We start from the raw sequence: 24,815 nt of genomic DNA, 5'->3' as shown, positions 1-24,815 counted from the left end.
CAAATAATATAATTTATTTAAACTCTAACTTGTTTTCAAAATCCGATACAACTGAATACCAAACAATCCTCGAGATCTTCAACACAATACATCCATATATTTTCAAAATACACCCTAACAGGGTGCTCACTTGAACTGCTGACGATCTACCTGAACTTCGTTAGACCTCCGATAGATCGGACTCTGAGAGGATGCCAAGTACGTGTGAAAGCAGATTGTATGTCTCTACATAGGTAGGGCGTATACGATTGGTCGCAATGCAGACAATACTTACAAGAATTAGTTCAATTAGTGGATATACGCAAGAGATTTAGTTTCCCGCGAAAAATTCCATTTTCCTGTAAGTCGAATAGGTGTTAGATCTGCTCTGGAAATTCGCCAAATGTTCTCGAGTGCGACTCAAAATAAACTCGAGATCCGCCGGTTCCCGTCGCGATCGACCGTTTGAGCACACTGCCTAAGGCCGTTGATTCTGTCCCCACCTGATTCAGCATAGCTTGTTAACACAATTTTTTGAAATTGATTAAGTTTACTTTTTACTTGAGTGTCTGATTACAAACATTTCATTTAGAATACTTAACATATATAAAGAAAACCGACTGCGCATGCGCCAAAACAAAAATTTTTTGATTGGCATTAAGTTGTCACTTTACTCGAACTCGCGTGGCCTATATACAAATTTCATTTAAATATATTAATAAAATAAAAAAATTAGGATTGCATACAAATTAACAAAAGTGTTATTTGCGCATGCGCTACTAATTTTGTTTGCATCTGCCAAGTTGCCTGAAGTTTAAGGAAATATCTTTAATCTTAACATCAGAAAACCGCACATTCATAGGTTCTTCCTACAACTAATATTAGTAGAAACCCTTTTTGGATATTCTGCGCAGTTTTTTGGTCTTAACTATTTGCCTGTTGTTACGTAGCCGAAAAACAATTGTGAACTTTGTTATAACATCCTGAAGGAACAGTATATCAATTTTAACGATCGGACTTTCTACACAAAGTCCCTTATACGACACACGAACAGACAATAACGACCAGACAACGCACAGTACTACAACCAATATATTATAAACATCTCGAGCTGGATATATAATGAGTACGAAAATAATTTTTAATTTTTTTTGTACTTCTTTCCAATCACAATATTCGTTTTTCAACTTTCTTCTCCCTAATACAAGGAAGATGCATAGACAACTCAGGGACACTTTTCAACATGACTTTTTTAAAACCTTAACACAACAACTTGCTATATATATTTATTATAATTAGTAAAAGAATCAAATTTCAATACTCACTTGATCAAGATCTCTTCCATCACTAGTGAAACAATCCCAATCGATAAAGTTACTTAGAATTGTAACTTCCGCAGATTTTGGGCCATAAAAAACATGCGTTATCTCTCCCCTTTTTAATTGGGCGAAAACCCGTTGAGGGCCCAGAACAAGAAAGGGACAATAAATAGACAATAAATAAATAATTTTTATTTATCCACTACATCTCCGAGAGGGGCAAAATCAAACTGATCTGGATGATAGTTTTTTTGTTTAAAGGATGCCGCCTGAAAATTTGTTGTAGTGTCTAAAAAAAGCCTATAAATAGCCTATAATTGTGTGATCTGAATTTTTCGCCTTCGAAGCAAATCTCACAAGTGGTCAGCTAGCTTCGTCTTTAGCCAGCAGAGCCATAGTTTTTTTCTTTAAAGGATGCCGCCTGAAAATTTGTTCAAGTGTCCAAAAAGGGCCCTATAATCAGCCTATAATTCTGATGTATTTCGTCCTTCATTTTTCTAAAATGGCTCTGCTGGCTTGTGGGACCTGAAAAATTCCTAACAAGATTTCAGAGAAGATTCTTCCAAGTTTTTCCAAAAGATTTCTAAAACATGTCTCTAATAAGGTTTTACAGAAATAGGTATCTAGTTTTTCTAAAGACGGACTGGACAACAGGATACCGGATGAAATTCCCGCCAGGAAAAGAGACTTATAAAATCTCTTAATAACTCAACTCTTAAGGGATAATAAAATCTTTAAGGCAGCTGTGCCCAAACCTTTTTTCCGTGTACAAGTCATGCGCAATGTGAATGAGCTGAAGACAAACTATCAGCAGAAGTATGGTGTATATCTCATTAATTAAAAACTAGCAGTTTCGGCGAACTTCGCATCGCCTTTGGGAAATCCACTTTTTTCCAGTACCCTGTTCCCGTGCACATTCTAAATGTCAAGTCTCTTTTCGACTGTAAAACATAAAATCCTGTTTTTCCTGTTCCCGTTGCCGTGGGAATTTCGGAAAGTGTTTTACTAACTCAAAAACTTTCGCGGGTGTACTTCCAACCATTGCCCAAACATTCATTTTTATTTATATAGATCCTGGCGAACCTCGTATATATGGGTACATTAGCATTGCCTAACATTAATAATATCCCTTGGCAAATAGTGCTTTCTGACAAAGTCGCCGCGCAATTGGAAGACTTTGGGAATCCCGAAGGACGTCTTGTGGCTGTAAACTGCAGTGATAAGACCTATGCTCTGCTATGGAGCAATTGGCCTAAAATCAGATCCACAACCATAGCACTTCTTTCTAAGATTTGACTCAAAGTAGTTTTTAAATGCAACGCCCTGTATATCTTAACGTCAATTTTTGGTATTCTTTTCCTGATTTCATTGTATAATTATATTTATTATATCATATTTCTCAAATTTTGGAAATGACATGTTTAATTTTCATGACATGGTATTGGCTACCTTAGTTACCATGGATACAATAAACAAAACAAAATCTCCTGAATCCATGGCCTACTGTTTAAAAACTGTAGAAAATAAGATTTATATTTTTGGTTGGTGTCTAAAATGAAAAACAAAATAGGTTGTGATACATCATTGTAATCAGGAAAAAGAATGCAAAGAAATTGATATTATGATATACAGGGTGTTGCATTTAAAAAATACCAACATTGGGTCAAATCTAAAAAACGGTGGCAAAAACCTTTTTTTGACCACGCCACTGGATTATAAGTCAAAATATCTAAAATAGGCAGTTTTTAGCGTCGCATCTCGTAAACAAACGCACGTAAAATGGTTCTGTTTGCGGTATTAAAAGTTTCATAAAAAAGTGGCACAGGGTCACGAAACCCAAGGAAGAACTGATTAAATTTTCCATGACCCAGGACTTTCTGTCTGTCCGTTCGTCTGTGTACAATGTAATTTATTTGTCCCTCTCTTGTTCTGGGCCCTCAACAGGCTTTCGCCAAATTACAGAGTGACCCGCATAATACCTTTTAGAGGTGCCCCTGCAGAAGGTCTTAAGTTGTTCTATACTACTCCTATTTACCTTACGAATTAGGAAAACTGCCGGAAAACCTAATTCGGAGTAGCCGGCAAAATGCTCGAAACTGATCTAAGGAAATTCCCATCTCTGCTACACATGAAAAATTCACCTCAGCCCAGGTTCGAACACCTGACCTCCCGGCTATGTAGCCCACTGAGCCACACAGACGGGTAATATTCTGTGTACATGATATATATTTGTTACAAGCTTATTTTATGTTTAGAATGTGAATGTATGTGTAAATGTCGATGACATAGTGAGTAAATTCGAAATAATTTAGAGCGCTTGTTATTTTAAACACAAGGAAAAGTAAGAACTATTAGTTGATGATAAAAGTGTTTATTTATTTGCATAAATCTTAGAGAATGCAAAGTCTATTGCTGACTGGATATTGCTAACTTCACAGAGGTATTACCTTCGAGTAAAGAAAGACAGACAAGGTCACCACAGACCAGACGAGATATACCACTCAAGGGAAATAGAAGAGACCAAAATCAGTCAGTTCTAATCCTGACCAATATTAAAAACGAAATTAGTATTCATATTTCTATACAACCAGGTGGATTTACCTGTCCTCCAGCTCTAGCACCTATCTTCAAAAGTTGCAGCAGTAAGAAAACTGTTTACAGAACAGATCAAAACAAGCGACAAAACACTATAATATACTTTTACTTTCATTCATTGTGCCAAAGTCTCAGTGCAAAGATCTGAACCCTAAGACGAATTAAACTTGTGCCGGTATAAGCTTATCGTTGCCTGTAGAAAAAATCATCGAAATGGGTTTTTACACTTGGAAAGAGGTACAATCTCGTATACTTACAATTTGGTAGGTAAAAAACTAGGCGAGTCGTCCTTGTTCTTTAATATCTCATTGCACTTATTGACAGTGTCGAATAGAAGGAATGTATCGCCAACAGAAAAAAGTGTAGCCAACGATCTGGCAATTAACTTCCTTGTGGGCGGTCCAGGTGACTCTTGAATGTGACTTGTTAATTGCTCCACTAATTTCTTTTGGCAACCCTTAATATCATTCTAAAAACAAAGTTTCAACGGAATACAGAAGTAAAAACACGCCTACCTTTTGAGCTGCAATTAATACTTTATCTAAAAATCGAAGCCATTCAAATACAAATACCGGCCTCTTTGCTGCTGGAACTTGTGCCAATGCTTCTTCGTTCAATGTTAGACTATGCGAAAGCTCCATTATGATCCAGTTTGTTGTGGAATGGTTCCTGCATATAAACAATATGAGTCAAATCGTTATTGCTGCTTTCATTCTGTACAGGCATTAGTTACGATTTGTTATTGTTCATATGGTAAGAAAGGTCCCAATTTTTCAAACATAACCAGCAGGCCTACAATACTGCTTGGATACTTTGGTGAAATGTGACGTAAAAGACAATACTGTTCAATGTTTGGGTCTAAATATATTCCTTCTGGTACCAAGTTTACCTACTTCGTGCAATACAGAATAGTCACAATGTGAAACATGTTAAATATGCCAATGTTAGTAGACGTGTTGAAATGCACTCAACATTACCCGAGATGTGTGACTATTGACAAGTTCAATTTTTACCTTGTGTGCTACCATTAGACAATTATCGGATGGCTAGAGAGTTTATTTATTTTGATTAAAGTTATATAATCCACCACTATGCAACATTTCAACAAAACTGTTCCCCACGAGTTGTCTTTGTAAGACAAAAGGGTGCATATTGAATACTTTTAAGTTAATTTTCTCTAAGTTGTATAGCAATGAAAGATGAGTAGTAATGATGAATGATGATGTTTATGTCTATGACGTTCCAGTAAAAACAAGTGGCAGTGACTGCAAGACTGAAGGAAACATGTAGGTACAGAACATAATATTAAAAATTGTAGAATGTCATAAATAAATTGTACCTGCACAGTTTACTCCTTGGGGTGCATTTATTCACAAAACACTCACAAAAGCAGTGTAATTCGGATTATTGGGTATTTATTATTTATTGTTTAAATTAGGGCACAAATTATACACCACAAAATTTATCCCACTCATTGATGGATGACAACTACGCATGCGTACGGTTTTTTTCATACTACGAATATATTACACTTGGCAAAATTTATACAAAACCTAATTACTGTGTGGATGGAGAATTCAGAACCGCAAGGTTCAAGGAATGAATAAACGATTAGACAATAGGTAGTTGATTAAAGGTCGCATTGTACCAAACTGTTTGAAATACATTGCAGTTGAACTAATAGCATTCAGAAATTCCAATGGTTAAAATTCAAAATCAAATAAGTACTTACATCAAATTCTGTCAGTCCAACCCTTCTTCTTCAGAGATGCCTCAGGGGTGGAATTAGTGGCTTTTTCTTATCCACATTGAGGTAACTTTGATAGTCTTTCATCGGGTCGAGGTAGCGCCAGTCCATATATGATGGGCAAATTTGTTCCTGTAGGATCATCTAGCTTTCTTCCTCCTATTCTGACGGCTAGAATTGCGTTTATTGTTTTATTTTTTTTCTCGGCAACTGTAAAAGAGGAAAAGATGGAGCTCTAACCCTAAACCAGGGTGCAAACGAAAACTTCAATCACGTTGTTACACATTGGCTTGAGCTCACCCTTTGTACTGGGAGTAAAAATGTTTAACAAATTACCCGAACAAATTAAATGCTGCAATACACTAAATAACTTTAATAAGAGATTACTTCTATACTTAAATAATCACTGTTTTTACAATATCAAAGAGTTCCTTGAACATGCTTAACTGTGATATTATTTGTCTGTCAGTAATTATGTGTATTTCACATATCCTATACCTACCACGGTCCATGGAATAAAAATATTATTATGGTCGGTGTATCTTGTGAGAACTCAGGTCTAGTAATCAAGTAACGATTAGTGTCTGTGTCTGTGTCTGGTGAAGTTATGTAGGGTCCTAAAAAAAATAAAAGAAATAAATAAATAAAATAAAAATTCACACCCTCACATTGGAAATCTAGAGATAGTATGTATTTCATACTTACCAACATAGCTATTGATGGGCACAATAGCCAACGCTATCAGGAAAGAGGAAAACAAATCAAACAAAAAAATCATTATAATAATTCCTGTAATTTTATTAAATGGAGTTTATTGTGTAAGTGTTTCTTTGGCTTTGCGTTTGGGTTGAATACGATCAGTGGGTTGTGATAACGTGGTGTGTTTCTGTGATTTTATTGGGTGGACCTGTCTTTGTGGTGCATGTTGCCTTACTTGTATTTATTGTGTTTCTTTGTTCTTGAGGTTGTATTTGTGTGGTTGCTTGGGTTATTGGTGGAGACATTACAGTATTTTGTGAGCCTGTAGTGCTGTTAAGATTGTTGCGTTTGGGTTGAGTACGAGTGGGTTGTGATAACGTGGTGTGTTTCTGTGAAGAAGGAGTTTTGTGTTTTTTAACTGTGCTAGGACGTGTAACTTTATTGGGTGGACCTGTCTTTGTGGTGCATGTTGCCTTACTTGTATTTATGGTGTTTCTTTGTTCTTGAGGTTGTATTTGTGAGGTTGCTTGGGTTTTTGGTGGAGATATTGCAGTATTTTGTGAGCCTGTGGTGCTGTTAAGGTTTTTGCGCTTCGGTTGTATACGAGTGGGTTGTTTCGCTGAGAATTATTATTATTATTCAAAGAAGAAATGTAAATTTTGCGACTTTTAATTAATGGCGTAGCTCTTAATCGATGCGTTTTGAAACATCAATTTATTTGAAGAAAATATTTGTTTTGATCTCCCCTACTATAACCAATGGTTTGTTGACATACTGGAAGGCTTTTTTTAACAATGTAAAATACATGGGCCCGTCCAATTTGTAATAAACATACAACAATTGAAATTTGAGAGGTTTAGGTACTGCTTAGCTCGCATTTGGTGTTCAAAATTCTCACTGTAAATAAGATGTTCGCATAATATATTGTAAAAATAACGTCACAAAAACTTGTACAGCAAGCCCATCTACTCGTACCAATTTCAATGCTGAAAGTTGCTCTACATTTTGACCCTACCTAGGGGTTTCAATCATATTAAATGATTCCAAGTTGTCCTTAAGTTTGTGAATGCTTTCCGAATTTTTAAAAAAGTTCGCGAGTTCGGGTTTGTGTACAAAAATTTCCGGGTGCAAAATTAAGATCGCCGTTTCTCGCTCGCGTCCCCTCCACCCCAATTGTGCGCCATGTCGAGATAGGAAATGCTCGAACAAGATCAAAACAGAAATGCTCAAAAACTGTCTGGGTCGCCTCTGAGTTTGGTGTAATCTTTTGCACCCAGAAAACATATTGTCGTGACCATGAGTACCTTGTACACCCCCGTCCCCAGGTACAACGGAGCTTCTGATAATAATACCTGTGTACATTCCGATAATAAAGTAGAACAAATTTGCCTGCAATTTATAGTCTTTCGTGACATTTCGATCCCCCGCACGTCGTTAGTATTTTCGCTAAAGATAGTACATTCCGGGCAGAAATCGTTAACTAAACCGATTTTGAATGTTTAACGTGTCCGTAATTTCGCTCTGTATACGAAACAGATTATAGTGAATAGGTATATGCGAATTTTGTGTAAAGGTTCGTTGACTATTATGGTTTATGATTTATAAATAATGTAAATATCTAATAAAAAGGAGAACCGTTACACCGTGAGATAATAAGTTCGATGCTCCCGTTTAAATGAAATGTGTGCAAGACGAAGGGTTGCGTTGCGGTGGCGCCAAATCTTTTGAAACACCTGGTAACCGTTGAAAGAACTAAAAGTAAGATGGCGTAATGTGAGTTCACGACTGTGTGTATGTGCTTTAAAGTGCGGCAATATTAATGAAAAAGCAGCTGATATTAAATTACGATAATTCGTAGTACGACTTCCGTTGACATTTATAAAACTCGCATTGAATAATGTTCCTTGATAAAAAAATGTGGTTAGTGCCCTAATTAATGCCTAATAATGTGCGAATATAACAATAACAGTGGGAGAGCCGAAATGGCTGGAGGCGATATTGACTTAAATGCTCTTTTAGTACAAAAAGATTTGCATATTCGCGAACAGCACGACCAGATACTTAGGCTAAAACGAGAACTCGATGGGGTGGCCAGCGAAAGAGATCTTTTGTTGTGCGAAGTCAGCAATCTTCGTTTTGAATTGGAGATGGTCGAACTGAAACGTCTTCAGGATGAAAGGTAGGAAAAGAACAAATAAAATAAAGGACCCCATTTACGTTCATTCGTAATTTTAGTTCGGTGGGGTAAGAGAAATAAAAATAGTGCACATATTTGTAGAATACCAAAATCTTCGATAATCCAATAAAAAAGACGAGCCGAAGTGCTTGTGGCATTAATTAAATTAAAAGCATTTGATATGGCTTAATGTTGACTTCTTGTGCATCCAATGGTATCTATTAGACACCCGTTCATTTAATTAGTCTATTTTTAAATTAAATTAAAATCACGCTCTGCTAAGCGTATTTACTAACATCTGCTTATTCGATCAAGAGAGTTCACGAGAACTTGCGTAAATTAGCGTCGGTTAATTATTTCAAATTTTTACTCTTAACTTATTAGATTCCGGTTACCGTGAGATTCTTTTATATTATAATTTACCCACTTCCGGTTTCGCTGTACTCTCGATTAATTAATGAAAAATTGCAGGTTAAAAAACAAAACATTATTCGCAAAAATCGCCCTTGCGTATCGTACTTTCCACGTACATAACGTGAACAATACGATGTTGTCTTAAAGGGGGGGGGGGGTGAGTAACTACCCCAGATCTCGTGTGTTGTACTAGCGGTTAGTCATCCAAATTATTGTTTTCTAACTGTGATAAGCAAACTACGTTGAAGTTACCTTTATACAAACTGTAGCAGATAACGAAAATGGCATTTTCTCTGATTAGGACAGAAGTGAGGGGTGTCGATCGAAAATTGCTGATGGGGGGGGGGGGGGGGGGGGAGATTTTCAACAATATTTTTCATAGACCACGTTGGTGGTTTATAGCACATTTAAAATATATATCGTGTATGGCATGTATATACAGGGTAATGCATTGAAAAGCAACTTCAAAGACGAAGCAAACAAAAAATTGGTAATATGACTCTTCTACAGGGCGTGGTACGGGCATGTTTATCTGAGTGAGTAGCTTGACTCCGAGCTTGACTCACTCACATTTACTTGTTTCGCAAGATGGATAGGGATCCCAAAATTTCCATAGAATTTAGATGGTTATACATAGCAAACCAAATGGTAGACTCATCGATTTGAGTGTGTTTACGTCGTATTTTTTTGTCACGAAATCATCAACCAAAAGGGCTTTACAAAAAGCTTTAATCTAAGAGTAGGTAGGTAGTTAGTTCATGCCTAAAGTTCATCTTGCCATTTTTTTCCTTTTTTTATCGTGACGCTTCAAATTCCATTACTCGCACTTTTGTTATCCGATTGTAGGTATGTACTTTAATTCTTATTTCTGGTTTTGTTTTAGGTACTGTCTTTTTCTGTTGAGAAGTTAAACTGGTTGTACTGTACCGCTGACCGAATTTGTTGACAATAAAATCTTAGTGTGTATTATTTTTCTTAATGCGTGGGTGGTTTTTCGCTTCCTTATCTTGGGTATTATTCTAGTGGATCTTACCCAACTATACACATAGGCGTGTCGTACATAATAGTTTAGGGGTTGAGAGGCAGATTTTCGATTTGACACTAGTGCAGCCGAGCTGTCACGAAAAGGGTAAGTGGTGATACGATTCCGAACATGCGGACATTTATTGCGGCAATGCATTGCACACCCCCGAGTTCTTGGACTATACTTCAAATGTTGATATTGTCCTGTCGTTTTGTTACACCATTCTAATGTAAATTAAGCTGACCGCCCGAGGTTCAGCGATTACTTTGCTTTTAGTTAAAGGAATGTTAGTAGGTGTTCCACAATGCTCAATGCTGCTCTCGGTTCTTTCGATTCGATTTGTGGTAATCGGTTTTAGATAAGAGCAAAATTTGAATTCCTCCATCGACTTATACTTAATGTGGGTATAGAGAATTACGTTGTACATAGTTCTAGTCATGAATCATTTGCCCTCGTTGACCTATAGAAATAGAAATTAATGGAAATCAGTAGTACAATCGTTTACATTTATTATTTGGTCATTGCGCTACTGCACCTGATAAGATAATTGCCGATAGGAAGTACGCGCTTGTGCAAGTGCATTAACTTCTTCCTGTCAACCCAAATATCAAAAATGTTGATATGTACTTCAAGGGCCTTTCTGACTCTAGAGCTTTTACTTCCCATCGAATCCTGTGGTACACCTATTTCGATAAGGAATAACTTATCTGATCGATCTTCTGATAGTAGCATATTGGTGGCGACGTGTTCGTTTTTTGTTGAATATTTTTCTTGGAGGACAATGACTGGATTGCGTATTTTGTTTCCCCGAGGGGGACATTACTGAAAAGGTTATCTGCGCCAAAGATATCCATGTTATTGAAATTCACAAAATAGCCTGACATTTTTTCTGGGGATTTTTTAATGTGGGTATTTTCTTTGGTAATTACTTAATATTAAGTATTATATCATACATTTCAGCGGTAGCTAATTATTATTTGTTTATTCAAAAAGCAAGTCATAATAATGTATGTTGTACCTACATTTGACGTTTTTTATAAAGTTTCATAGAGCCCAAACTTTTTAATATTAGAGACATTGAAAAATCTGCAGTATTGTACTCGACTCTAGCAACAACGGAACATTCAGGAAGATTTCTTGGTCTAAGGAAAGCTGGATCACGACCAAGGTGTATAATAAAAGACGATTCTCTATCTTGGATACCTCGTTGGATACTGTAAGGTGTGGTCGAGTGTGCTGCGGTATTGCCTTAGGGTAAGCCGGCCAGAGCTCAAAGGATGGATTAGTTTTAAGCATTTCAATTAAATTACGAATTTTATTTATTTTATTTTTTTGTTATTGATTTATTTGCCTTTATTTTTGAGTGGGCGGGGTTTCAGACGAGGCTGCTCTACCGACCCAACCCACTATACATTTAAAAATATCCATGCCCGAACCCGGATTCGAACCAGGGACCCTTAGCACCACAGTACAGTTTCAACTTAACAGCGCCATACGGGCTAGGCAACCTTAGTCAGGAACCTCTGGTCAGGAAAAGGCGGGCATACGATTTTCAGTAGGGGCATTTTTTGATCCTCAGCTCCCATTCGGAAACACGACTTTTAATCCGACTTATATTCAATAGCCCTCGTCCTTGAGCTCGTAGAAATTGATTGGAGAAGGTTTCATATCGCTATCTCTTTTCGTTCTCGAGCTAGACGAGGAACAGACGGACGGATAAATCCATTACATACGGGGTATTTCTTTCGAAAAATTCCCCTAAAATAGAAGATTTTTGTATCTTCGTCTTATATTGCTTCCACAGTACAATTGAATTTTTGAAAAATCTGACAATACAGAGCTTTAAACAAATACACTGTAAAATAGTAGTGGGTCAGGTCTGCCGACCTAAGCACAAACCCAAAAGGTGAATGCAATACTATGTAGCGTGAAGTGCGCAGGTTTATATACCCTAGCAGAATTGACGTTACCGATAATACACACAAGAAAGATGGGCAATGAAATCAAAACTAAATAGGTCTGGTGAGAATAATTAAATTAATGAATGGAAAGTAAACGGACCAGTAATTCAGGTCTTTGATTTGCCCGAATAATCCGGGAACAGGAATGTACGGAAATGAATTTCTACTCGGTTAGTGATCTCAGGATAAGTCTCGAGGTTAAGTGAAATACAAATTCGTGATTTTATAGAGGACGAGCTCGGGGACAAAGAGGATCATAAAGGTTTACAAATAAAATGTCTACGTTACAATACTTGCATGGATACACGCCGCGACAGAGTTTTTTTCTGGAAAATTTAGGCCTGTACAGTGTACAGGGTGGTCCAAATTGGACACTTTCTTATGGAACCCCCTTTATTTTAAAAGATAGAAAAAATGGAGCTCGGTGGATGGAGCTCAATTTTAAAAAGATAATGCACACAGAATTCGTTTGGCCGCTAGGGGGCGTTTTTCGAATTTAGTCGTTTTGTATAATGCCCCATAACTTACTTATTATTAAATTGATCTGTATACATGTATTTTGGACGAGATTTTGGAGCTTTTGAAAAGATCCTAAATAAAATTTCCTAAATTTTCAAGTATAATTTGTTATATTTATACATATATAATATTATTACCAATGATGCATTTTATACATCAACATATATTTATAGCAGACTTCTAGGTTTATATAGTGGACAAAAGATGGCAGGATTATCTAAAACGACAATTTCTTGGTCGTTTCGTGTTCTTTTGATTGGTATCATTATAAACCCTCTAACCTAACATGGGGAGCACTTTTTGCACTTTCAAATGTGGAAAAAATCCTACATCGATCACATATACATTCCCTACACCTATCTGTAATGGTTTTCCTTTTATTTAAGATTTTCTAAAACTCCGCTGAATTAGGATACGCATTTTTATGAAAAAAAAACTCTCCCCAACGAATACAGTCTGAGCATGGTGTCCGGAAAAAGGGGGAGAAGAGAAAACCAGGATAGGAGCCAAGATACAGAAGGAGACAGCAGCATGAGGGTAGCCACGTGGAACGTGCAAGGGGCAAGCGACCCAAGGAAAAGGGAGCGATGAATTAAGGAAACGAGTAGAGAATGCAATCCCGCAGCAAAATCTCAATCCCGGTATTTGCGGGATTGTTAGATGTTAATCCCGCGGGATCCCGGTATTTGCGGGATCCCGCAAAACTTTAAATAAATTGGCAAATAAGCAATTCTGTGCGGTTAACTTCTGTATTAAAATAAATCGCTAATTATCACAATATTTAACAAAAAAGTACCTTCGGCCTAACTTAGAACTCAAAAAAACCTTACCTGTAAAGCACAAAAGTCTTCTAAAGTGCCTCAAAAATCATAGTACATTTTTAACGAAAAAAGTTTAACAATTATTTAAAAAATAATTCGCCGTTATCAGTTTCATTAACAAAGTAAACAGAGTCGTCCCCTTGGTCGACAAATTCCCCAGTCCCGCAAAACCCGCGGGATCCCGCTCCATTTATGTGCGGGATTAATCTCGCAAAAATGCTGCGGGATCCCGGTATTGCATTCCCTAGTTTCTAGTCTAAAACTTTTTATTGAGAAGTCTGATCGAAAAAGTACGAATTATTTTGGATTCTACGCACCACAATTAATAAGAAAAAGTGTTTTCCCGAGAAATTTTGGTGCAGTCGATTTTTGGTAAAAAAGGAAGGTTGTACACTGCCTTTTTTTGAGGAGCGGAACAAAAATTGTCTCAGATCGACCCGGAAAAAAAATTTTCTTATAGAATGTGGCCTGTAGAATCCATAATTTCAAACAGTTCCAAGATTGGGGTACTAGTTCAAAAGTTACAGCCCTTTGAATTTTCTTTCGAAATTGGTTTCTAGTCTATAACTTTTGATTGAGAAGTCTGATCGAAAAAGTACGAATTGTTTGGATTCTACGCACCAAAATTAATAAGAAAAAGTGTTTTCCCGAGAAATTTTGGTGTAGTCGATTTTTGGTAAAAAAGGAAGGTTATACACTGCCTTTTTTTGAGGCCCTCAAAAAAAATTGTCTCAGATCGACCCGGAAAAAAATTTTTCTTATAGAATGTGTCCTGTAGAATCCATAATTTCAAACAGTTCCAAAATTGGGCTACTAGTTCAAAAGTTAGAAATCCTTGCCACTAGCTAGACCATTATGACACACATTCAATCGTGATTAAACTGGGATCACGCGGTTACCGTTTCAAATATGCTCCCAGCCGACCGATCAGTGACTGCAGTTCGTAATGGTTTTGCTGTGCATTGGCAAACATGGCAACCTCCGGAGGGCTTGTTAAGTTCACTTTGTTCCAAGAAAGTAATTCTAAAAAATTACCTATCAAAGTCCTCGTTTGAGATCGAAGGGACTTCAGCGCATTTTTGTGTGGCAGATCAGTATTCTATTAGCCACTTTCGACTCAACCATCAATAACAGATCTTGTCAAAGGCTACTACATTCACTAACCGCTTCCCACTTTCCGCGTGCACCCGCAATTCGCTTTTAAAGTTTTGACTCCACCATCAGTAAGATCGTGTCGGGGGCTACCACATTCCCTTGGCGGTACCCACTTCCGACGTTCCGTTCACCCGCAATTCGCGTTTGAAGATTTGACTCCACCATCAGGAAGATCGTGTCGGAGGCTACCACATTCTCTTTGGCGGTACCCACTTCCGACGTCCCGTTCACCCGCCATTCGCGGTTGAAGATTTGACTACACCATCAGTAAGATCGTGTCGCGGGCTACCACATTCCCTTTGACGGTACCCACTTCCGACGTCCCGTTCACTCGCAATTCACTTCTATTGGCGGCACGAGAAAGAGAGACAGCGATTCGAGATTTACGAAACGTTAAACCGCGTGAGTTCGCAACGGAAGGTAAAAGGCGCCCGAAGTTGACTACTTCTCGAAGACGCGCGCGCGCTTCGCAAAAAGTCGTTAATTTCGCCCCTAGGACAAAAAACAAAATTCCGCCACGCAGGAGTTGTGCGCGTTTACAACATCTTTCCGACGACACCAATTTCAAAAGAATCGGACCAAAACTGTAGTAGAAGATAGGAAAAAACTGAAAAACTTCACGTTAGTATACTACGCTCGAGGATGACGCCCAGATGTCGCCAACCCCACATCATGTAGCCATGTCCCTAAGGTTGACAAATTTCACGGCCTTGTAGATACACGTACACCCGTTGCCTTTCTACAAGAGTTCTTCTACGCGCCCACATTTGCTGCCAGCCAGCCATCCAGCCAGCCAGCCAGCCAAAGTGAGATTAAAAGCTACTTTTTACAAATAAATTTGCAAAAATGCGCTAAAAATCTCAAACTCATTTTGCGAGGCATCATCCTGGCGTTCCCGTATATAAGCTATCGGGTAGCACACAGCTCGTGGTACTTGCAGAAAGTTTGAGGACACTGTTGCAGAAACATTAAAAACATGCCTAGGTAACACATACACAAATTTAAACATGACACAATTAAAACAACCTACGCAATAATTCAAGGTTTTTCTTCGACTTCTCTTAATGACAAATTCAGCCGGCGTACCGGGTGACACATCTAAAACCATCCACCCTTAATAACCGGAGAACAAGATATGATGTCGATTTTCCTAAATATAAGTTGCAGTAGGGGAATATGGACGGATAAGTTTAAATTAGGGAAGTTTATATAAACTAAGTTTCAAAGATTTGGACATATATGAAACCTACAGAAATCAACCCTTAAAATAAAGTTTACAAGTATACTCTCGATTTTTTGTTTTGAAGAAGTTTTTCTTTCTAAATATATACACAGCAAACAGGGGCGAGTGCAAATTAGGACGACTGTTCTTATCTTACACATATTAACTCCTAAATAGCCGTAATAAAATTTTCGCACATCTTTCATTAAAAAAAACTCCAAATATATGGTGGAGCCAGGGTAGTTTCAATTTGGGGTCAACTGCCGCCAATGGAATTTACACAAATATGCTTTGTTTTCGAAGTATAGCTGGGGGTGTTTTAATAAATGTTCCGTTCTGAAAATAAGAGCTACGCAATTTTCATTGGCACATTATAGAAAAATGCGAAGTGATTGTGCGCAATTTGTGATGTATTCCGAAGAATCTACGGCACCAGTAATATACGAGCCATGAGGCAAAAAACGATGGCTACCCTCTTCTTGCCGTCCAAAAACGTGGGGTGGAAAGGCGCACGCGTGGCGTCGGTGTCGTCGATGGCGTCTGTATGAAGTGCAATCACGCGCGACGCCCTGTTTCGCGTTTCATGTGTCGGTAATATTACGTAGAGTACGTTTTATGCAGTATCGGTTAGCAGGGTTGATTACAACAAAATGCGTTCAGGTATTTCCGTGAGTGCTTACAGAACGTGTAGTTCTAAGTGTAGGTGACAGCGCGATTTACCATTCCTTTTTTTGATAGGTATTGTGACACTTGTTTACATATATTTATTTACGTTTACTACTTTAGGATGTGTGGTGCTTTCCAACCCCTCAGGTTAAAAGCATGGAACTTTACGGAGGTACAGTCAATACAAAAACTTCTATCGGTGTGTACAGAAATTGTAAGAATGTTTTATGGGGTATCTGTATTTTTATATTTATTTTAGTACAACCCCTGCCCATTCTCGCACGTAATAAAAATGCAAAAAAATTGATCATATTTGATATCGTATTCTTCCCTGCAGTTTAAACCTATGTAAACTACTGATCAATAACGACTCTGTCTTGAAAGTTTACCCTACTGTATACTTCTGATTACGTATTAAAAGTGGAAATTCCGCGTGTACCGTGTCGATTCAATTAATTCTCGTAAGTTTGTAATGCTCACGCACCACCCTTAAATCATACTTTTAATGATCTTGTATGTCTTTGGTATATATAGTGAAGTAAGCTTTTCCATACTATTTACTTGTTCAACTACGAAATGTCGACAGTGTGATGATACTTCACACAAGTGGGTTACTTGCAACAGATGTTGTGTGTTTCTTTTTGTTTATCCAGTACCTAATCTTTACAGTTAATATTCTCGACTTCTTTCTCGTTTGTCTTTCTGCAGCATGCAGGTACGTATAGAAACGGTAAACAAAATTGGATGGCGGAGGACTCAAAAAGAAACTCTTCTCTGAATACCTCCAAGATAGAACTGTTTCGTTTACTAGGTCCAAAATTTCCAAAATTTTTGGTTTTCTTGTTACTGATGAAACACATTATGAATCTATAATCTGCCATTTTGCCATGCCATGGCACTAATTGTATCGAGTATTGTGATTGATATTAAAATATCCAAACAGTAATTCTTGGATAAGGCCAAGTGCCCAATATACTTACATACATATTAAACGTACAGATATCAGCCCTTAAATAACCCTAAATTACACGGCACATCTGCATTATTTTTTAAATACTTTTGAATTTTCGTGGTTTTTTGTAGGTAAACGTAACGGGAACGAACAAGATCAGTTTAGAGATGGTTGGGCGCTAATTGAATGATTGATATTGATATTAAATCTGCAGATATCAACCCTTAATTAACCCTAATAAAATTTACACTCGAATTTACACTTCCGCATGCGTCATTTTTTTGGAAATAATTTTTACCCGTTTTTCGCAGATAAACGCAATGGCGACAAACACCCCCAATTTAGGTGCAAAAAGTATTTAAAAATTTTGCACTTCACGTAATTTAAGGAGTACCTACTAATTATACAATAGTATTATGATTTATATTAAATTTAAAGATATGAACCCTTAAACAAGGGGCAAACCACTGTGAAATTTTGGTGTGCAACCTCTTGGAATTCATGGAATTCTTATGGCACTCCTTTGGAATTTATGGAATTATTTTGGAATTCATGGAAACGTGGGTTTTCGATAAGCGCGGTCGCGCGACGTGGTTTCGGCCCAAGATCCGCGTACAGACCTGCTTCTGAAGGCCTGCAAAAGTCACGTGAGCGATTCGAAATGTTTTTGTGATGACGCCACCACGAAGTTTGCGTTTTTAATTAATTTTGCGCTTATTTTAAAAGGGAGAACATCGAGAGAAGTCTCAAAATTTGGGAAATGATGTTTTTTGGAATTAAATTGAATTCATTTGCAGTTATGGAAGTCCGATGGCATTTTTTTTGGATTCTGGGATTCTTTTACACTTTTGGAATTCTAGTGTACACCTTTTTGCCCACTGGTTTACCACGCGCCCTTAAATGACCCCAATAAAATCTACACTACACACCTGCTTAATTTTTTTGGAAAAAATTTTCATTATTGGTCGTTTTTCAGTACAGGGTGTTTGGTTTTTTATACGATCCTAAATTACACTTTTTTGATACAGACCCGCCTACATAGTTTGGAGCCTTTGGTAAGAGCGTAAAATTTGATGTATCATGTGTTATATTTACATTAAATATTATTTGCAATATTGCTTTTTATATATTAAAATGTTTTTATTGCAGACATGGCTTCCATGGCGAATAAAAGATTGCACGATTGTAAAAAAACGACAATTTCTTGGTTATCTGAATTATTTATTTATATATTCGGCATTATGGCTCAATGGTAGAGCGTTGAGTTATACATCCGGAGGAACTTAGGTTGAGGTGAATTTTTCATCTGTGGCAGAGATGGGAATTACCTTAGACCAGTATCGAGCATTCTGCCGGCTACTCCGAATTAGGTTTTCCTGCAGTTTTCCTAATTCGTAAGGTAAATACCGGAGTAGTATAGAACAACTTAAGACCTTCTGCAGAGGCACCTCTAAAAAGTATTATGCGGGTCACTCTGTAATTGGGCGCAAGCCTGTTGAGGGATAATAAATAAAATAAATATTATATTACTGATTTATTTTATTCACATATGTTTTCACGTTCTTTGTTTTTTGTGTTTATTTTAAATTAAAAGTACTTCAAACTAATACACACTTCCAGATAATCAAGAAATTGTCGTTTTAAACAGTGCTGCCGTTTTGTTATCCATGGAAACCTAGATGTCTGCAATAAAAATAGTTTAATGGATAATAGGCATTATTGCAATATTTAATATAAATTTAACAAGCACTACATCAAAATTTAGGAAAGATTTTTCCACTATCTTTAATAATGAGAAAGTCACGACTAAATTCGAGAAACGCCACCTAGCGGGCAAACAATTAGAGTTGGCTGAAATCTGTTTGCGCCAGTGATTGTCTCTTTAAAATTGAGCTCCTGACACCTAGGTCCATTTTTAGCTATATCTTAAAATAAAAGGTGTTTCCATAAGAAAGTGTCCAATTTGGACGACCCTGTACGTACGTGCGTACATACGTCTTCAATTTTAGGAGATAACGGATTTTGTTCAAATTTTGGATGCGAGTATATTAGGCCTACGGAAAAAAATAACGAGCCGGGTTATTGAAAAAAAATGTTTGAACGCTGCAAGGGCGCCCAACTTTTTTTTTGCAAATAGCTAAAATTTTTATTAAGTTATCCGAAAGACCCTAGGAAAGACCTTATTTGTGTACAACCTACAAAAATTGTGCCAGGTTTTATTAGAAAAAAACTGTCAAAAAATGTCTTAGTTCAAAAATACTATGATTTTAGTAGAATTTTGGCAGTGTACATACCGATACCGGTACATACATTAGGCATAAAAGGATGTAAAACTGTCAAAAACTTTTTTTAATATTTATTTATTTATTTATTTTGCCTTTATTTTATATATGAGTTTTAAGCGCCGTGACGTCATACAACTGTTTTTTAAATAGTAATCCAGATTTTTAATTAATGAGCCAAGTTTTCGGGTGGTAAATCTTCACTGAGTAACGCCAATAAAATTTCCGTGCACGCGTTTAATTTTTTTGGATTAATTTTTCTTGGGTAAATGTATTAGGACGAACAAGGCCCATTTAGGGGTGTTTATATCAACGTATATCAATATCAACATATTAGTCAAGATCATAGTTTGTATTCAAAAATTATAACTGGCTGTACCGATCAGAACAAATATCAAAAAGAAATCTTTTTGCGAAATCTAGTTTTTCAAAAAACGTATTAAATTCGGCTCGTAAAATTGCAATTCTTTCATAGTCTTTGCCTCTTCTGGATTCCTAGATATATTTTCCATTTTCCCAATTTTTAAAATTTCCCACAAATTTTCTAGATATTTCCAAATTTTATTAAGATTTCTGATATTTTCAAAGTGATGAGCTCTTGACTTTTCATTGAGGAGCTATTTCATTTAAAATCGATTTCGATTATTCAGTACGTCTAGCTTGAGTCACAACTCCCAATTGAAAAACCACAAACCACGAAACTCTCACGGTGTCCGTGTACTTCATTTCCCAAAGATTAGGAACGAAATGTAAATAAGATAATTAGGACAATCTGAGTAGGTACCGCAAGAGTCTAAAGGTGGATTATCATTTGCACTCTCAGTATGGCGACAAAGAGCGACAGCATCGCTACACTTTAGTGTTGTTTTCGGCAAGACGTTCACTGTGAAGATGTCCAGTTCATCCAGTGATGAGGAAGCATTTGTGTTAGTTATGCTCCACGAATATGCAAAAAATAAAAGAAAGAGAGCCCGTAGAAGGTAAAGTTTTCAGTTCAGTAACTACTTAATACCACCAAATACCTCGCCAAATACTGTAACTTTTGATCATCCAGAGCAGTATGACCAATGTGTTGACATACCATAAATACATAACTTCTTCGCGAGCTTACTCTGTGATGTAACCTAGTAGATCTGTTTACACCTAACGTATTTTTAAAGCGGTTAAACGCAATTCAAGAACGAGCTGATTTATGGGTTATGAAAAATAAGTGTAATTTTTATATTTTCTGAGTCGAATGGTTTACCGTTTCGTGTATGTTATAACAGGAGGCCGCTAATTCGGCGACAGATTAGGCGGAAAACCGAATCGTATCATCTAAAAAAGGAATCGGGGGAAAGTAGCTTCCCACTAAGTTCTTCATCTCAATATCGCTGTGCTATGAATAAAGATATAAGATGAATGTTCTACTGTACTGTTGTGTAGATCCAGTGACGTGCAATATTTACTGTTTTAGAGTACCTACTCATATCACAGATTAAAACAGACACTTTCAATGCTGACTTTTTCTGTTTAAATATTTATAAGATATAGGTACTTTCTGGTCATGTATAATTACACCTTAATCTATTGATCGACCTTGCACAATTCTATTAGATTTCAGTTTGTCAAATGCAGGAGAACAGGTATTTATTTAATAATTTTAATTGCAACGTTTCGCCTAAATCAATAAATTACATTATTTACGCAAATATTAAGACCAGTCGCAAAATTGAATGTCCATGGGCTGCCAATACAGAATCAACAGTATACTTTTTTGTATCATACTGTGATCTGTATCTCTTTATTACTTCATACAACTTCAGTTTTCTTATAGGGAACATTGTTGTCGTGCAATCATCGTTACATTTACTTACAGAAGATTTGGGACAATTTTTCTTCCGACCATTTCATGAAATAACAAATACAAATAACAAGAGAAGAAGTAACTCTCTGAGTTTCATTATTGTGTATATCCATTATCCCTTCCCCACTGTTAAAAGTTTAGTTACTAATTACAAGGATTAATCAACGATCATTATGTTAAATTTAGATTAATACCTCAGTGTTTTCTTGCATTTGACAAACTGAAATCTAATGGAACTGGGCAAGGTCAATAAAAAAATTAACAGAGTAATTTGACATGAACAATAAACTAAGTGGGAAGTTACACTATTTCCCCAGATTCCTTTTTCAAATGATACCATCATGTGTGTTTTTACCCTAAGTTTAAAAACATGGTGTCGCATGCCGAGCTGAGTGCGCATAATTTGTTATACGCATACCGAATTCCAATCACACCTGTATGTAATCATTTTTATAGAACAAAAGATTAGATATAAATTTATGTGGATATAATAAACTTTTGCTAACATTCTAGGATCATTTAATTGCCATTTCTAAAATTACGCCCCTCGAAGTGCCTTTGTATTACACTTTCTTATCGCCATATCATCATTCTTTATTATCTGCTTGACAATTTTAATTCTTTTACCTACTTCAAATAATTCTAAATGGGTCGAGCGTTGAGATCACAGTAAATGACACTCAGATTGCCTTTTTTGCATTATCTTTTTATTTAACGAAAATCTGTTGTCGATTATTTATTTAACGAAAATCTGTTGTCGATTATTTATAAACAATTCGAATTGCTTTGTTTTCTGTAGGTAGCTATGAAAAACACACTCGTGTATTGTGGGTTGCGGTGTGACGTTGTTGCAATTCAGGTTCGCGTATAGTGAAAGCTGATATTTTCCAAAAACGCCGCCCCATTTTTTATCACTCTTTTTTCCCTTTATTGGGAATTATAACGTAACTATTGTTCGGCCCCAATTTATGGTAATCAGTCCACAGAATGTGCACAACGGGTGATTGCAGGCGGCGGCGGTATGTGCTACTTTAATTTTATCAGGCGCTCATACTACACTTTCTTCGCTACTCACCTTAAACATTTAAAATGTTATTTATATTTACTAAATTTTCTTATGATGGCCTCGATGGCTAAAGAACAAATAATTTGCTTCACTTGGTTGGTGATCTATTTAAATGTTACCTAATTTCTCCGTAATGCAATTTTTTATTAAATTTATTTGACTTCCTCAGGCTATTCATCATAATTTCGCAGATCTCTCTTTGTCGAATGGAAGATGTAAGTATAATTTTCGTATATTTTCGGAGTTATTCCTAGTTTTAAAAATAGTAATGCAAAAACTTACTTTCTTGATTTTCAATATTTCAAGAAAAATTTGAAAGTGTAAAAATTTTTGAATTTTCAAAGTCGTACATGCTCGCAAAAAACGTAGCCGCGTTTTCCATATTTACTGTTGTTTGAAAGTAATATTTTCAAAATGAATACATCTTTCAATCCAAATGATTTTTAGATGAAACCTCTTTTATTACTACTATTTTAATTAATTGTACACAACTCGATAGTAATAGTAACCGTTAGAAACTGCATAGTCATAACCTCGTCTGACATCCCATAATTTAATACCAGGCCAAAGTGAGTTCAAAAGTATTGAATGCTGATGAAAAAATCAAAGTAGGCTAAATTGTATGAAAATTGAGTCTACCATAATTTTGAATTTCAAACAACTTGTTTTAATACATTGTTATATCTGCTAAAATAAGCCTAATTTTTAAAATTCGTCAAAAAACACCCTGTATATTAACTGATTTGGCTAATTTTTTCGATATCTCACTGTATATCGATTTTTCGGACAAGGCGTCCGGAAGGTTTCAATTCCTATCAGTGAAATTTGGAACGTAACAGAACAAGAGTAACCTTCAGTCTAAGGGAAGGGTTATCTTTTGATGTCTTAAAGGTGACGGAAAGTGATAGTGTAAGTAAACTTCCCGTTTATTGCTGCAACAAGAAGTTGGTATCAATTTCCTACTTACAGGTTTTCCTGCATACTTTCTATATCTATTAAAAAAATTAATGTCGGCCCCGGCCCTCCTCTATACTTTAATTTGCGGTATTTCGAAAAATATTGGTTCTGGTTGTAAGGCAAAAACAATGCGGAAAAACAGAAGAGAGTTCAGATTTTGCAATATTACAAAGTAGCCGCACGTTCGAAGGATACTTGCTCCTTCAAGTCGAGGTTTTGGCGCAATTCGAGAGTTTCACATATAATGTAGCAATAAATAGTCTACGTTCACATCGTTTACGCGGTAGACATTTAACGATCAAGTTCACGTAGAATTAGGTAACAACCTATTCATCACTCAGTGTGAGAATTTTGCAATGGCTGAATGGTAGCGCATACGTTTATATATGAATATCATTTGTGGCGCCTCCTTTAAAGCGTTTAAAAAACAGAACTAAAGCAGCAGGTACCCAAAACAACCTACTACGAATTTAATTCATGGGACCCCTTCAAAGTACTGGGTGCATATTGCACTGGTTCCCATAGAAGCAGTTCAATATTGCAGGTGGTGGCCTAACTAGAGCACAGACGGACAGACGAGAATCTGCGCTAAAATCTTCGAACCATAACACATCCAGGACACATCTTCAAATGTCCCAAAATTTGAATTCCTTCTGTAATTTTGTTTCCACCTACACTGCTGTCATGTCCGATTATGCAAAATTTTCCCTACCTCAAGATGGCACCTCTCTCGATGTGTTCTGGTGTCAGGCAAAAATTCAAGAATTAATTCCCGTTCCAGTCCTCCTTTCTAACCGTAAGATTGATATTTTAATGAGCTGTTGAATTTCATTGGCGCATAATTAGCGCATGGCAGAATTTAAATTGAGTGCAAATTTCCGATCGGAAATTAATAGAATCTGTTTGAAATTGCGTTGTTTCCTAAACGAAGAGAAATTGTACTTGAACAATAAAATATGGCGCATAATTGAGGCTTAATTGCCAAATTATTGTAAATTTCTGACCGTAAAATTGATTTTCTGATGCACTGTTTAATTTCATTGGCGCATAATTAGCGCTTAACTATCGCGTAATTTATTGTGAGTGCAAGGTTCCAATGGGAAATTTATTTATTTATTTATTATCCCTCTCTTGTTCTGGGCCCTCAATAGGCTCGCGCCCAATTACAGAGTGACCCGCATAATGCTTTTTAGAGGTGCCTCTGCAAAAGGTCTTAAGTTGTTCTATACCAATCCGGTATTTACCTTCCGAATTAGGAAAACTGCAGGAAAACCTAATTCCTAGTAGCCGGCAGAATGCTCGAAACTGGTCTAAGGTAATTCCCATCTCTGTCACAGATGAAAAATTCACCTCAACCCAGGTTCGAACACCCGACCTCCGGATTTATAGTCCAACGCTCCACCACTGAACCATAA

The 24,815-nt window shown here is 36.6% G+C and overlaps 1 protein-coding gene and 1 long non-coding RNA gene across 9 annotated transcripts in view; one reads left to right on the top strand and one right to left on the bottom strand.

Moving 5' to 3' along the window:
- Positions 1–4,133: 4,133 nt before the first annotated feature.
- Positions 4,134–5,367, bottom strand: LOC116165518. The gene is made up of 3 exons (XR_004144161.1): positions 5,233–5,367; positions 4,409–4,562; positions 4,134–4,362 (listed from the first exon to the last, which is right to left on the bottom strand). It is a non-coding gene; the product is annotated as an uncharacterized LOC116165518 (long non-coding RNA).
- LOC116165516 (IQ motif and SEC7 domain-containing protein 1) overlaps positions 5,072–24,815 on the top strand; it is a 61,493-nt gene continuing 41,749 nt past the window's right edge. For 3 of the 8 annotated variants that reach the window (XM_031480030.1, XM_031480020.1, XM_031480026.1), the window contains exon 1: positions 8,090–8,518. In XM_031480030.1, the coding sequence (XP_031335890.1) occupies positions 8,286–8,518 (233 nt within the window). In that variant the 5' untranslated portion in view covers positions 8,090–8,285. Of the gene's footprint in view, positions 5,180–8,089; positions 8,519–16,225; positions 16,370–20,397; positions 20,512–22,320; positions 22,397–22,628; positions 22,659–24,815 lie in introns of those variants that run through there. The other 5 variants (XM_031480023.1, XM_031480027.1, XM_031480022.1 and 2 more) reach the window with 5 other exon arrangements.

Source organism: Photinus pyralis, unplaced genomic scaffold (genome assembly GCF_008802855.1).
Source record: "Photinus pyralis isolate 1611_PpyrPB1 unplaced genomic scaffold, Ppyr1.3 Ppyr1.4_LG3a, whole genome shotgun sequence".
In the NCBI taxonomy this organism is placed as follows: Eukaryota; Metazoa; Arthropoda; class Insecta; order Coleoptera; family Lampyridae; genus Photinus; species Photinus pyralis.
This window is presented reverse-complemented; position numbering and strand designations above follow the sequence as displayed.